Source organism: Crassostrea angulata, chromosome 6, assembly GCF_025612915.1.
Source record: "Crassostrea angulata isolate pt1a10 chromosome 6, ASM2561291v2, whole genome shotgun sequence".
NCBI classification, from domain to species: Eukaryota; Metazoa; Mollusca; class Bivalvia; order Ostreida; family Ostreidae; genus Magallana; species Magallana angulata.
The window spans coordinates 55,843,185-55,860,522 of NC_069116.1; the positions used below are offsets into that span (position 1 = coordinate 55,843,185).

At 30.9% G+C, this 17,338-nt stretch overlaps 1 protein-coding gene across 1 annotated transcript; it reads right to left on the bottom strand.

Moving 5' to 3' along the window:
* LOC128186977 (blastula protease 10-like) lies at nt 1-9,500 on the bottom strand. The gene is made up of 17 exons (XM_052856976.1): nt 9,370-9,500; nt 8,614-8,691; nt 7,993-8,073; nt 7,781-7,877; nt 7,495-7,633; nt 7,333-7,402; nt 7,063-7,254; nt 6,746-6,878; nt 6,452-6,574; nt 5,585-5,682; nt 5,365-5,486; nt 4,309-4,454; nt 3,751-3,867; nt 3,358-3,452; nt 2,769-2,895; nt 684-877; nt 1-435 (listed from the first exon to the last, which is right to left on the bottom strand). Exons 3-17 carry the CDS (start codon nt 8,023-8,025, stop codon nt 355-357), a joined length of 1,767 nt encoding a protein of 588 aa, XP_052712936.1. The 5' UTR covers nt 8,026-8,073; nt 8,614-8,691; nt 9,370-9,500; the 3' UTR covers nt 1-354.
* Between the last annotated feature and the right edge of the window lie 7,838 nt (nt 9,501-17,338).

The window sequence follows — 17,338 nt, forward strand, 5'->3', positions numbered from 1 at the left end:
AAATACTACAGGAAAACCTAATAACAATCCCAATATTACCTAATACCAAAAGTATCTAAATACAACTTAATGACTTTTCAAAAGTGTAATTGTGCATGCACAAAAGAATCAAATACAAGTATCAATCATAATTCTATTTCAATTCAATGATAGATTTTAAGTACATGTATAAATAACAACTTTTCAATTAATATCACACACCTTTTTTTAAAGAAAAGTCAAAATTTTATGAATGTATATAAAAACCTAATCATAAGTACTGGTATAACAAAAATTAAAAGGCAGATTAACGTAAAGAGGGCCGCCAGAGATGTCCATGTTGTCTTCAGAAGATAAAACCAGTTAAGTTTCGGATTAAACACCACAGGGACCAGGGATTATAACTAGGTCATCCATTCCAAAAGTGTTCCATCCATACACTCCGGTTATTTCGACCTATGAATAAACAACATTTCAACAAATATCACTTCATTCTGTTTATCTTTATGACGAGACTTGTTATTTTGTATGCATAAAAATTAGTCTTTTTTGGTCAGGTAAAATTTGCTGTTTGTATGTTTAATAAACGAAGAGAAGCAATGAAATTATAAAATAATCATTCATAACGTTGGTTTATATGCAATTAAGAAATTTGTGATATTTCAGCAGTTATTTCATTTATTCAATCATAAATAACAGCTGACCTTGAGATCGTTGACGGCGGGAAGGTCTACCAGAGCGTAGCGCCACATGGTGTCCGTGTGGTTAGAGTAGGTGTACTCGTTAAGGACGGTCCCCCCGTCCAGCACGGTGACCAGTATCTTCGTGTAGTACTGCGGCCAGTTAGTGTTGGTCTTGTTGTCCATGATGTACGTCATGTTCAGGCATCTCTCAGCAGCTGTGGATCAAATCAACTAAACTTTTACAATTTGAAATATACCATACTTAAATGAAGAAAAGTGCTCATCCGTATTTCATTTCATAATGAGTGTTGCTGTAGAAATATATAAAGAACTAGATACGATTTCGTTACGAGTAACGAGTAGGTCTTCCGTCCGATTTTTTTTAGTTTAAATGATACCATGAAATATCGATACAATTTCAAAATTACCCCCCCCCCCCGCCAATTTTAAGATAAAGAATAGCAAGAATAGAATTCCTGGGTCCCCCGCCGTTCAAGCAGTATACTAGTATCGAGTCTATCGACCAAGGCTGAATTAGGAACTTGACCAAGATATAAGTGGTATAAACATTTGGTATAAATTTAATGAAAATCTGTCAAAATTTGTAGGCATGAGAGCGCTTACAAGGTCAACTTTTGGATAAAACGTAGTCATTATTGTGGTCAAAGTCCCATAACTCCAACAAAAAGTATCAACCAATGCTGATTTTCGAACTTGACCAAGGTATTAGTTGTATAAACATTTGGTATAAATTTAATGAAAATCCGTCAAAATTTGTAGGCATGAGAGCGCTTACAAGGTCAACTTTTGGATAAAACGGAGTCATTATTGTGGTCAAAGTCCCATAACTCCAACAAAAAGTATCGACCAATGCTGACTTTCGAACTTGACCAAGGTATTAGTTGTATAAACATTTGGTATAAATTTAATGAAAATCCGTCCAAATTTGTAGGCATGAGAGCGCTTTCAAGGTCGATTTTTGGATAAAACAGAGTCATGATTGTGGTTAAAGTCCCATAACTCCAACAAAAAGTATCGACCAATGCTGATTTTCGAACTTGACCAAGGTAATAGTGGTATAAACATTTCGTATAAATTTAATGAAAATCCGTCAAATTTTGTAGGCATGAGAGCGCTTACAAAAAAGTGTGACGGACGGACGCACGGACACACGGACGCACGGACCCACAGACACACGGACCCACGGACACACGGACGGACGCCCGGCATTTCTATGTCCCCGCACCGCGTTGCGGCGGGGGACAAAAATCCCTAATTACGTCAAACATGGGCCTCACGATGACTTTTTCAAACCGATAATATAGAGATCAACAACTTTGATTTCATAATGCATAAGAAAATATTTCTCGTTTTCAAGTTATTCGTAATAGACTTTACGAGTCTCTTGGTCCCTAATTAAAGGGGCCAGCCCCTTTTTCTTGATTTTATCATATAGAACTTTTGACTCTTTACTACTTTTGTTCTATATGTCTTAATAAAATATCAACTGATAAAAAGATACTGATCAAAACATTTGAACATTTTGATTCGAAATCTGTACCCTATTTTCGTGCCTAAGCAAGCTCCAAGGAATAGCGCCACTGGTGCAAAACAACTAAATAGTGCACAACTTCAAACCATGCTCTACCTATCCTGAAAATTTCAAAGTCATATCTCTAATACTTTCTGAGATCAGCTCTGCACAAAATTGGTCGTAAAAAATTACAAAATCGACCGTAAATCCGGACCGGAAGAGACGACGACAAAAAAGTCAAAAACATATAAAATTCAGATACTGTCCCATCATCTGTGAAAAAATGGTTGAGATCGGTTGAGTAGTTTTCGAGAAATCGCGTGCACAAAATTTGGAAAAAAATATAATAATAAACAGTACGAAAACAATAAGGTCTTCCGTTTGAAACGGAAGATCTTAATGACATATTGGGTTTTTTTTCATTTATAAATAGGATCATATTTTTATCTTTTGATGTATGAGAAAGCGGTTTTGTTGACCAACAGAAACATAGTTTTCCCTGTATCTAAACATTAAATAAAAAATAAAAAGAAGTTAGATAAAATACAGAGACACTTAATGCACTGCTTTACCTTCAAATTTGGCCTCGGTGCGTACTGTGGTCGTTGTGTACAGGTAAAAGACTCTCAGGTATGGTACCATGACGGCGAACAATTGACCAGAGTTAGGGAAGACCGTGGTCCCATCAAAGTTGTAGTTCTGCACCAGATAGTTAATAATCAAATATACATATTAAACAGCAAACAGTGTATTGGTTATTTTGGTGTGAATTATCTAGTAGAAAAGTGAGATAGTCTTAGTAAATTTTCGTAGCATTTTCCACCTCAAGACAAAGGGAATATTGGTAAATTCAAATACAGATGTGAAATTTGATTATTAAACAAAATGTTACTGATTTTTACTTTTGTAATCACTTGATTACAAATTAGATTTTTTAGGTATAAATTTGTGAACGCATTGTAGTTTTTTGGTCTATGAATGATGAACTTTTTTCAACTCATTATTTAGTAATTTACATGTAACTCCTCAAGCTTTGGTTCAGAAAATATAAGTATTTTTGTAAAACTTTGTTTAGCATGTTTCATGAATTTTATTATGATATGTAAAAATGTTACACAATACCTTATTCTATTTATCTACAAATATATGTTCAAGTTTTACCGAAAGAATGCTCCACCAAAAGGCAGACGTAGGATCCTGTTGAAAAATACTTCCAGCATAGTCCTTCTCAAAGGTAGATCTAACGGTTGCACTCGCTGAAAGCAAGAATGTGGCATAACTAACGTTATCATTTTTTAAAATTTTCCTTTGTAAGAAAAATTCTCATTATTGAATACATTTCACCATTATTGTTCAAAGTATACTCAACTCTATATCATGGCATATACACGTATATCATATATTCAATGATATATCGTGAATTTACTCAAAATTTGTTGTTGTTCTTTATTTGTATAAGTGTTTAGACATGATTCTTAATATGTTTAAATATAAAGTGATTGTTTAGGTTAAATGTTTCGTATGGGTATAATATCATTAAAAATCAATTTTTACCCGTGACTTCATCACAATTTTGTCCAGAGAACCCCTCAGAACAAGTACACGTGTATTGGTCAACAGAACTACCCTCCTGACACGTGGCTCCAAACTTGCAGGGGTTGCTGTAACAACCTGTGTTACAATATCAGTAACATATATGATACAAGTTGAAAAATTATATATAAGAATTATAAAATAAAATGAAAATATAACGGCTATGTAAAAAAAAATACATGTGCTAGGGGAAACTACTCCCGTCTGTAAACATATAAGCTAAGGACAGTTTTACTGGAAATCCTACAAAATAGTTAAATTATTATGTAACTGTATCTAAAATATATATTGTAATTACTATAATGTTCATTTTTATTTATTCTCATTTACTATTGATGGAACTGCATATTGATAATTAGTAAATGCACGTACACATCTTTAATAAATGTATGCGAAATGAAATAGAATATATACGATGATTTATTTATTTTCTGAAATTAAGATACGTCGCACTGTGAACTTTGTGATACTTTCGATAAACATAAAAATCATCATAGCAGGGTCGGAATGGTAACTTACCCGACGGAATAGCCTCTACTTTTACACGGAACCCTGCTCCAGGTGTAATGTCAGGATATGACGCGCTGTCAAATTGAATCATCATCATATTGTGGTTACCATGGATATACTTGGAGTACACAGCACCAGGGGTATCTCCACAAGCCCTACCAAACAAAAGTTCATAAGTTAAATGTTGTATAGCCTCTATAATATTATATTGATAGTCTCATTATCTACATCATCACACAAGGTGAGGGTTTAATGATTCAGAAGAATGGAAATTTTATGAGTTTTTATAACCCTTGCTATTTTATTTTATTTAATATCACAAAGTAATACACTTGAAATTCTAAAAAAGTTCTTAGATGTTTATTTTTAAAATTTTAATTTTACAATCTTTTTTGGGCCCCAATGTTTGGCTTAGGGGTTTCATAAAGCAATAAAAGCTGTATTTTAAAAAAAAAATTATTTTGCTGCCAAAACCTGCTGGTATGATAAGTCTGCATGTAACTAAAACTTTTATGATAATGATTTATGATAATGATTACGATTTGAAAAAATCATTAATGTTTTTCAGAAGAAAGATTTATCTTTTAAGGAATATATAGCAGATCAATTTTGCACAGAACAACAATAATTCAATTTTGTTCCAATTTAGGCTTCTGTACAGCTTTTCCACACAAACAATATGGCTAACAGAAATTTAAAAACCAATACATTTTTTGTCCCTTTAGTATAAAATAACATTTTCTTAAAAAAAAACATGAAAATTGCAGCTCATATTGCTTAAAAAATCTTTTGTCGTTATATATTAATCATTTTATGGTTATGAAAATAAAGCACTAGTCATGGGATTTTGAAAGATTATTAACTTAGTATTCCAATGCCGTTATTTAGGATCCATGAACAGTCTGGAGGTAACAATTTGAAGCAGAAAACATTAAAACCTTTTTAAGTAAAACGAGTTATCTGTAATAATTTCTAATGTGGTTGTTTATCAAAGGCAAAGCTTTCAAAATATTTCTATACAAACAATTTTGTTCTCGTGCATGGGCTGTATGATATATGACGTACTGTTTTCCCGGTTCTCCAATCAGATAGTCCTTGAAAATCAGGAAGTGATAGCAGTTGTTGTTTGTACTATATGGAAGGTCAAGAGACTCCACCGTAGCTTTGATAGTTGTATCAGTGGGAGTCTTTAAATAAAATCACATAAGTAAAAAGTATAAATGCAAAGTTTTTGACTCGTAGCCAAACTTCTAATCTGTAATTGGGGTATACTGGTCAATTTTACCTTAATAAGCCATGTACAGAGTAGATCGGTGTTGTATGACGTCATCTCAATAATCTGGGACGATCCTGGTGATGTCAAATCGATGATTTCTCCACATCCTGATGATATTAAGAAATGCATTTGTATAATAAGTTTTCTTTTCATATTGTATAGGAAAATATATTACATGTATTAAAAATACTAAATTCTCTCGTTTAAATGAATATTTTATTTCACATTTTCATCGGACTTTTAGAATCTATAAATTTTCCAACTTAAACACATCCGATGAAACTTTGTATTGTGTTTATCTTTGAACACTTTTTATATTCGGAAATGTGTATTATAGGATAAACAGCCATTCCTTTGATGTTTTTTGGAACAATGATTAAGGAGTTCTCTCGTATTTGTTCTTAAAAAGATCATAAAATTTTTTATCAAACCAAATAGATAGAATTACCTAGTGCTGCTACCAACTTGATTAAATTTGATTTAAATTTTATTCATGTACTAAGGTCAGGCACAGATCATTAAATATTTCTCAACTTAAAGAAAAAAAATAGATATGCTCAATATTGTAATACTTTGGTTTATTTTAATATATAACGTTGCTTTTTTGAAATAGGATAAGATAATGCTATTTATTCTTAAAAAAATACCCGATACATTTTAAATAAAATGGACTGCTTGGCCGAAATTTTGTCTGATTTTTTTTTTAAAAATGTCCATGGTAATTTGTATATTTTTTAATATTCTTAAAATTTAAAAAAACTTGAATTTATACCATATTATAAAGTTCTCAATTAGTTTATAAAACCCATACTCTGCGTCAAACACGACTTTTATCTACATGTACCTTTTCCGACCGATCACCCGCCTTCTACTCACCTGCTGAAGTGTCCACCTGAGAGCAATCTGATCCTGTCAGTCCATCCGGGCACTCACAGGAACAGTCACCCACAGAATTCATCTTCTCAAATCCACCATTAAGACACGTCAGTGAACAAGTTGCTAGAAATTTATAACTTCATAATAAAGGGAATGTAATTTACCTTATAATCCCAAACATCAATAATTTGGGACTATTCCTTTATTTACAAAGAATATTGTTTTGTTTTGATTCAAATTATATTTTCAATAACGATGTCTTGATTAACTAGGAATTTAAAGAGAAGTTCTTACCAGGACAATCATAATACTGATTCACCCTGTATTTGTCGTAAAAGGATAAATCTTCCTTGGTGTTTGAAATTAGATATTCCAGATCAGTGTCCGAAATACTCATTGATGCTAGTCCAGACTGTTTTGCAAAGCTCTATTATGGAAAAAATTAGATAACAGGACAACTTTTCTCTTTTCAGTCGACGGTTTAGTATAAAAATGAAATTAAACCAAATCATATTTCATCGTCGTATATAAAATTTACTGGAATACACATCTGAGAATCAGTACACACAGAACAAATTTTTCTCGTATATATTCTTTCGTTTCAAACATACCGATAAACCGTATTGCAGAACCGATCCAAGGTCATACGGTCCATATTCATGGGTGTGTTTCCAGGCAAAGTTGTATACGGCATAAGGGGCGATGTTTTCAAACAAAACATTGATGTTACCCTGTCTGTCAGGCCTCTCTTGCTCGTGCCATGCTCCAAGGGCATGTAGAATTTCGTGGAGGATTACCGAAGTCTAAAAATGTCAATGAAGTAGGTCAAACATGCTAATTAATAGGGAGTGGCAAGGATAAACAGTTAATGCGGCAATTACCCATAAACACCCTGGTCCCAGCCAGATCTTTTGACCAACGGCTCTAATATAACCAACGTAGGAAGCACATCTGGAATATTAAATGAATCTTAGTTTTAATTTTGGAACAAAAGCACATGCATCATAATGGAGTAATTCCACTGAGGGTTTCCCCCAACTCACGAAGTCGTGTTTCCGTAGAAGTTGATGTGGTGGTATGGGTAGTTGGGGTCAGTCACCTCCTCCCAACGGATGCATGTTGCCTGCTCCATCAGGGCCAGAGTGGACTTGATCTTACTCTCTGCTGACGCCTGGTTGGGGTCTAAAGTACAATAGCTAGGTGAGTCAAATAGAGAAAACTCATATACAAAGTTCTTTGTATGGTGCTTCACTTTCCTTTCAGAAAAACGTATTTTTTTTTTTATTAAAACGGGTTGAACACGACATACGTATATATAAAAATACATACGAAAGGAAGCGTAGTCAATAGCGTATTGAATGGTTCTGTTAGGCCACCTCCATTCATAGTCGATTTGGAAGGTCCTTTTGCTCTGACTGGTAGGTAGCTAAAATCAATCACAAGTTTAGTATTTTATACATATGTTATATCATTTTTGGTCCATGAATTTATTCTGACTATTGACATTTTACTTTTTTAATACTGAAGTGAAAAGGAAATACCCGTAATTGGTTGAAAGCTTTGTGAACATCCATTTCGTTTGCAACCTCTTGACCCTTTTTCTGTCTATTAAGGTTTCTTGGCTTGAAAGATTAAAAACATTTAATATCGTTAAAAAGTGGTCAATATATTGATTTATTTCGTATACATGTATCTGTTACCACTTTTAACAATTTTTATCTTAAATCTTATTTTATTTTCTTACAATATGGAAGTAATTTGTCCAAATAGGAGTAAAATTGATTGATTGTTTAATTATGTAACATGCCATCATCTGTTTTTGATTTGGTTTAAGCATGGTTTTACGAAAAGTATGCCTAGAGGTCAAAACTTCTGTTTTTTAAAATTGCAGCCTAAGGATCATGATGCAATTTTAGACGTGCGTCAAAATTTCAGTCAGTCATAAAAAGATTGTTTATCATATTATGACGATTGAAATTTGTAGTTGACAATTTTTGTATCAAGACACTGTTAATTGCATTTCTTTTTTCAGTAATTTCAATCGAGAGACATAAAGACATTTTACAATTTTTGACGTAGGTTAAAGTTTGCTTGATGATCCTGGAGCCAGTTCCAGTTCATTCTACGTTGTTTCACTCACTACTTGTACTACTTGTACTTACCTTGTGTGGACCATCGGGCAGGTAATCCGTCTGTCGTTCTGCGTAGTCTTGGGCTAGTGAGTTTATATCCAACTCGTCCTGTTGAATTTATTATCTGTTTTTGATTTGGGTTTACGAAAAGTATGCCTAAAGTTCAAAACTTCTGGGTTTTTTTAAATTGCAGCCTCGGGATCATGATGCAATTTCAGACTTGCGTCAAAATTTCAGTCAGTCATAAAACATATTATGACGACTGAAATTTGTAGTTGACAATTTTGTATCAAGACACTGTTAATTGCATTTGTACAATTCTATTTTTATACCATTAATTTTGATAAGAATAAGTTGGCTTTTAAATTGGGTCTGCTTCGTGTTTTTCTAAAGTGTTGCCTCTTTAGCGTTTTGTTTTTTAAACTTTTGCCTTTAGATTCAAAGTCTTTTTTTTGTTAAAATTGTTAACGATTGTTTATCATTTCCTTCTGATAGATAAGCGTTATAAATAGATATCGGCTCAATTTTAAGCGCAAAAATTTCACTTATCGTTCCATTATAAAGTCTAGAATGGTAAAATAAAGAATAAAACATAAATGTTGATCTGAATTCGTGTTTAATTCCCTTTGAAGATTTAGCAAACAAATTAGACAAATAATATACATACATGTATTTGAAAAAATTTCTTTCTTTATGTATTAAAGAGTTACCAATCAACTCATATGCACAGAGAGAGAGAGAGAGAGAGAGAGAGAGAGAGAGAGAGAGAGAGAGAGAGCATCTGACCTTGTCTAAGTTTTCTTTCCTCAGGTGGCGATGCACATTATCAGAATGACTATGTGGGTTTTCAATAATTCTTGTTTCAAGAAAATGTAACAGTTTCTTTATTTCATCTGTAAGTATCGTTGAATTATATATGTAAAACTTGTAACCAAAAAAAGTACTATAAATGATTTTTACCATATACTGTATAAGGCATGTATCGTACAACATATAAGGTGATTAATTTAATTTTTCGAGTGTTTTCGAGTTATTTGGTTATAATTCATCGGTAAAAACATTAAAGAAAATATATGTTGATTTCTGTTACTTATTTTTTTTAATGTTTGGTTCATATGGAAGAGTATTAATGTCACATTGACACTTTTTTCCTCTCACACAAATGTGGAATTTTATAGTTGAAGGAGTAAAATTTAAAGATTAATGGGTAAAATTCAAATATTAAAATGTATGATTTACACATAAAAATGTATATTTTACAGATTAAAGTGTGAAATTTTAATTTTAGATTTAAGTGTAGGTAATGAAAAAAAAAGTGTTAACGTTAAATGTGATACTAATACGCTTCTGTTTGGTTGTTCATTATTTTAATATTTTTCTTCTGTAATGCTTATCTTTGAATTTTTCTTCATGAAATATATACTAGCAAATGTTGAAGAATATTTTATACTGTAATTTATGTGTCCGGAATGTGTTGCCAACTTTATACATAATCATATTTAATCTTAACAGAATCATTCGCTTAATCCAATCATAAACATTCGATTATTTGCAATGGCTTTTGTTCTATTCAAAATTAAAAGATAATTCTATAATGGGTACGCTAAAAATATTGATTTCAATTCTAAGCTGAAAGTGAAACACAAAACAATGCCTCTTTGTGATATGTTTAAGGTAAGAAAACATGTTCGTTCCTTGCACTGTTCCACCCTTATTACCCCACAGAAAATATTAAAAACACAACTCCAACCACAAAAAAAAGAATAAAAGTTACCAAGAAAAAAAAAACACCAAACAAACAAAACAGCAGTAACAAAAAAAAAATAAAATAAAATAAAAAAATACGAAAAAGACAAAACAAATCAAAACAATGATCAAAATACCTACCAGATATGACAAAAGAGATAGCTTAGAGTTTCGCAGTACTTAGTAACTGACTTTTTAAAACTTGACTGTAGAAAGACACAGTATGACGGGAAAAAATACCATTCTTTTTAGCAGAATAAAACATTTCTTAATGACACATTCTCTCCTATTATTGCAATTTTTCTTAACTCTCTGAACTTATTGTAACCCAAGCAATTCTATAACGGTTTTTATTTAAAATAATTATTTTCTTTTATTTTAATCACGTAGCTTAAACTTACCGTGAGAATATTTGGTTGGTAAGGAACACGCTGTTTGAAATATAACCAGAGAGGCCAGAGCTAGAACATGGTACAAATGCATGGCTGTAGAAGTTCCATTACACGACTATTCTGAATTGTTTATATACCCTAATTGTGCCAACGTCAGCACCAAAATAATTTTTTATGTGAAAAAACGCCAAGGGGAGGGACAAATTTGTCGCTTTCATTTTAAATTGAAAAGAAAGCCATCGAACTAAGGCACAGAAAATACTGCGCATCCTTTAAACTCCGTTAGGAGAAAAAAGGTCGAGGTGTTAAAAAATATTCAAAAATTAATCAAGCTTTCAAAATTTGTTATATCATACATAAGGTTTGTAAAAAAAAATATATTTTAGTTTTTCTTTGATGATTTCTATATTTCAATAAGGAAAAATCATTTTACGATGGATAAATTAATTTTTTTTGTTTAGTCCTTATCTAGTCAGTAGTAACATAGAATTAAAAAAAAATCGAGATTTGTCTGCAATAATGGTTTTATTTAGATATATTAAGTAATATATAAATGAACATTCTTGTAAAAAAAAGGGCCAAATTAAGGATATAAGAATGTAGAAAATTATCAATGAAATTTGTGATTCCAAATGTTTGTGCAAGATTAAAAAAATTATAAATTATAAAACACATTAAGGCAATGGGCATCTTTTGTCAAGTTTTTAAGAGTGAGTTAAAGACATCTTTGTATGGAAAAAGTAGTTTTATCTTCGAAAACATATTAAAGTTTGTGTCAGCAAACAGACTGAAATACAGAGAGTACGAGGTACCCTTAGATATAATACGCGAGGCGTAAACTTAAAAAAAACCTTTTTATCGCAAAAATACCATTAGCAATACAGTTTGTGAAATTCGTCTTAAATTGAATATTTATCACACTTTATTAAACATGTTTTATTTAATAAAAATGCTTCTTTGTTTTTGGAGGTAAATAAAACATTTTTATAATGTTTTAACTGTTACCGCACAATTAGCAAACAGGGCCTCCTTCAATATTTGTAACTAGGTATAGCTATACATAATGGGAAGGTCATTTAAGCATTTTAGTTGGTTTAATGTGTTTGACATTGTGTTAAATTAGCAAAATATGTAAATGTGATTTGAATAGCACCAAGAAAACACCATAAGAAAAACAACTTCAAATAAACAAATTTGTTTTGGGTTTGCAAAGAACAAAATATAAAAAAATCTGAGTGTTGTAAACTCTAACCTATTTTTTATGTCACCAACATTAAAATTCCTATATGTCAAGGAAAGACATTACTTGGGGGAAAACATAAAGATGATCAAAAGAAATGTACTGGTAAATAATTTTCAATACGTAACCCTTGCGTACGTATTTAGAATGAGTCAGTTAAGTTTGTAGTAAAGATTAAAGTAATAAAACGTAAAAAAGATGACATAACTTGAGTCATATAACAGTACATGACTATCAGCTTACGTACATCATAGTGTAATATCTACTGTTTCACAACAAAACTTATATTGTAAAAGTTTGAATAGCCGATTGATTAAGCAAAAATCTTTGTTAGTAATTACGACAAAAACGTTTAAAAAAAGTATATAATGTTATATTAAATATAAAAATTATATTACATATAAAGGTTATTTAAGTTTTGATGAGTTTACAATGATTGGTGTCTTTGAAGTATAAAGAGTCTCTTAATTATGCTATAATTATGCAATTTGATCTGTATTTGGACAATAAAACACGTAGTGCAAAACTCTTTGCTATGAATTCAGAAAAAGGTCACCAAAAAAATTCATATTTGATTTTGTTCCAATCTTAAAAATTTACAATCTTTTAAAGTAAATACCAAAATCAAAAGAATCATAGCTTTATATTGACTAATACATAAGAATCTATATAATTCATGATGCGATGTACAGTCACCTCTTTTTTCAGAATGTTTTAAAATTTCGCTGTATTTGAAAAAAATTGAATATGAATGTACACAATTGATAATCAAATTGAATGCAATGCATTTCTCTGTTCCTTAGCAAGGTAGAAAAATTAAAGATCTAACACTTTTAAAAAACACAAAAATAAACAAAATATGAAGAATTAATAGTTGACAAAAATAATGGTACAAGACCATAGATATATTTGATTTTAAGGAACAATTCGCCAAGAGAAAAACAATACTTAAGTTAAATCGTGTTAAGACTATGGGAGCAATCAAAGTAGAATCACAAAGCGCTATGTGGATCATTGCCGATGTGACAAGAGGTGTTTGGATATTTGACATATGTCTACTTGTTTCAAAAATGCTTACGAGAATCTTTTAAATAAAATAAGGAAAATATCGCGTTTGAATTTTAAAATACATGAACGTCTGTCATTCTTACACTATGACATCGTGTGAAATTACGATATAGAAGAAAAAATCAATTTGTTTCAAATTAACCTGATATGTTAAGTTAATGCTTTATATTTCCATGTGGTGATATAACATGAGGCGACCAAACATACTCTCGAAATGACCATAGAAAGCGAGTTTACTTTCCCCTAGCATTGTCTCAACAGTATTTCAATTAAAGTATATAGATGTCGCTTTACAATTACTGATAGTGTTAAACTCTTTAAATAAGCATTTTTTAAATACACACTTCAGTTTTGTTCATCATGAATTATTTTCGAAAAAATCATTAATTAAAATTCGTAATCAAGGCATTATGAGGGTGTATTGATCTCTTTTGGAGGACGAGATTTATATAAAATATATAAAATCCAAATTTCATAAGAAAAATATGTGGATTTTTTCTATACAAAACAACAGTACACCGGTATATCGAAACAAATCATATCTTAAAAATTTTAAAAAGATCTGATGCTTAAATTTTTGACCACCCAGCCTCCACAATGATGCTTTAAAAGTCAACATTAACATTAAATATTAAGGATATTTTTATTCTATTTATTTGTGTACAAATATTTGTATATATTAACATTGATCATCTCAATAATTTTGGATTTGATGTTCCTCATCTTTAATAACTTTACCCTGAGCTTCTATCACGTCATATTTTGCATTTATATCTAGTATGAACATTATTTGTCTCTAATAATGTCATCGACTGACAAATCTGTTTACATTATCAGGAAATGGTTTTCGGAAGGAGTAGATATTTTTTCTTCGGTTTTTGAAAACTATCTTAAGATCTCTTTGTCCGGTACACCAAACACATTACACTTTGTTGACATGTTCCAGACATTTGATGTCTTTTATAAAAAAATCTAGTCCACATAGGTCTTTTGCTGAAGTTAAATAGAAACAAACGAACATTAAAGGTTAAGTCTTTCAAAATTTTTTTTTAAATAAACACGTGTTTTTTATTCAAAAGTTTATGATGATTTATTCATCTTACGAAGATCAAAGGATTGGTTGACCGAATAAAAATATTTTATGCAAGATTTAAATTATGACTTTTAGAATAGAATATTATAATGAAATGTAATCCAAAGAACAACCAATTCAATTCATGACATCAGGGACAGAGAATGTGTATAAGTTAACCCATGGTATCTTGTCCTTTATCTATTTCACATACCCACCTACACGCCCTCTGAAAAAATGATGGACTCATATTCATTTATTACATTACATTTTAATAATGCAAATGTTCCTTACTATTAAACAAATAAGTAAAATAAAAAAAACAAAAGAAAGAAAAACATTACAGCATAGTTACGTACAACAAATTTTTCCAAAGAAAATACTAGTGGAAATGGAGCATAAATTAAACACATCTTTATAATTGAATATTTCAATTTGATTTGACAACGGTTAGAATTACATACTAAGTCACTTGTATTTTAAGCTGATTGGAAATTGATTGTTGATAAAGAAACAAATAGTACTACCTTATTCATGTCATTTTTAATGCATAACAATTACGTGTGTATTTAAATATATAAGCTGATTAAGTTTTCCGAAGTTGCTCCCAAACCTATTGATTATTTATATTTGTCAATAAGATATTTAAGTTAAGAAGGAAAAAAACCCAGTAAAATAAACAAAAATGGGTAGCAATTTAAAATCTGATAGAGGAAATTCGATAAATTGTAAATCATTTTCAAAAGAGCTTAGTCACTTTTATTGTTTTCACAATTATGAAAATCTCAATCACATTGTAAAATTTAATGGATTTTTCTAAATTTTTGCAAACAATATTCAATGGTCATTAACTCAAAAAGTAAGTCATTGGTCTACTTTTTTGAAAGTGAAAATTAACACAACAATGTAAGGTTTAAAACACCAAACAGATCAATGGAATCTTTTGCATTCGAAGTAAACGTAACACTTAGAAACAACAGATAAGAAACACACAATGCTTTAAGAATTTTCATTGTGTTTTATAGTACGTAAATATAAAAACGTGTCTATATCAAATTGATAATATTGTTAGTCTTAAGATAACATATCAATTATTCAATAATTCTTTGTTAAATAATGAAATGATTAAAATATATTTGTATTAAGTAAAGATAGCATGCATGTCAGCAGCCTTTGATTGTTCACATAAGTACATAGTTTTTAGCATACATGTGCCTTACTAAATTGAATACAGCCATGATTTAAACATTTAAAAAAATGAAGATAATTGATATAGAAATGCATTTTACTTTCAATTTTATAAAAGATTGGAAATCAATTGAAATTGTTAAATCATTCCTAATTTAAATTAAAAATATATTAATTTATCTCCTTTGCATGATTAAATTTTTCACAACATGATTTTTCAAAAATTCTTATTCACAAAGGCCAGGAGGTACTAAAGATAAAAAATCATATCAATTCTGCAAAATGTCTTCTAAGGAAGTCGGTAAAAATTGCGACTATCTTCGTGGAATGATATTTTTGAGTTGAAAAAGAGAAAAGTTAAAAACCTTATCTGAACAGTGAGAAGTTCTGAAATTATATAAAATATTCTAAGCAGTAAACACCGAGGGTTCTTCCCCTTAACATAATATTTTGCGTAAAATACACACTACAACAGTTTAACATCCTGTCAGCAAAGTATCCATAAGGAATAATATTTTGTACAAATGTTGCACTAATATCACTGCTAAGTGCCATGATATTTGGATAGTTTAATTTTTAATATATTTGCAAACATTAACATGTATTTTGAACAGACATAACTTTCATTTCTGCATTCAAGTTTTCGACTGATCTGTCGCACGCTAAATTCAAACACTGACCTTTCTATAGTTAATGACGTTATTTTCCCCATTTTACGTCAGTTAATTATAGTTTACTTGATAATCTATGTTTTAACCAAAATTAACGCACCTGAAAAACAGCAAAACATAATTTATCTGATACATACGGATTCACGATCTGTAAGCTACGGTTAACAATTCTTAAATATACTAAGCTAATGTAAATTATAGTATACTGATGTGAATCTTAATTTGTTAGACGTTAAATTACAGACAAATTTAGATTTGTATTTGTAGAGTATAGTTTAACATCCGTAAAATATGGTATTGCTGATAAAAATAGAGTTGACCGATCTTTAACTACAGTATACGGTTTATAAGTTACACAGTTAATTAAACTAGTTTATCAACAGCGAAACTGTGTTTAGTTCATAGTTCTGAATTTGACGTGCCATAAATACTTGAAAACTCTAATACAGTAAATTATTTTTGACAAACACCGAAGTTCTAGATGTATGTTAACACTGGCGAATTCATTCACGTGTTCCTTAAGATATATTTCAAAATAAAAATAGACAGTTATCAAAAAATTCAGGAATCAACATTTTTTTTGTTTTATGCTTTGAAGCTGTCCATCCTGAAAAACTGTGAAGCATCAAAATGAAACAAAACTTGCAATGTGGACGAGTTTATCAATTGTCTATTTAAGCAAGTACAGCACTACGTAGCCACCGCTCTACGACAATCGTAAAGGGACTTTCTGTGACTTGACAGTTGCAGCAATTGTGCATTTTTCGTTGACGTTATAGTGACACGCGTCTTTTCCTGTTATAAAGTTATGTCGTTCGGGGGTTGTGGGGGGGGGGGGGGGAGTAAACTGTTATGAAAACAAAGTACTCCTATTTCAAGACATTACGAATTAGACGTACAGGATCGTCTTTCCATCGATTGTTCTACAACTGAGAAAACACGCACCTTTATGAAATTCTTGCACATACCGCACTCCAGCCGAAGTGTCATTTGGTTATGGTCAAAATAGAGCAACTGAAAGCAAGCATCATCCCAAGTGTTCTCGTTTAAATGTCGATTACCTAAACAAGAGGAAGAAAAGATTGTCTGGCAATGCCGTCCTATAAATGGACATCACAGGGGATTTACGGGATTACGAGGATTTGTTAAGTAAAGGAAAACAAGAGATGCTGATGAACAGACAATGGAGTCAAGTAATCAAGCGGTATAATGCAAACTATGAATTGTCCAATACATCCAAAATTATCTCATATTTTTTATTTATCATCTGAATGATTGCAAAAACAATTATCCTTATATCACAGTATCCTGTTTTGGCTTTCTTGTAGTTTAATGATGAATGGAGTGCAGTGAATCTTATAGAGTCTGTAACTCACTT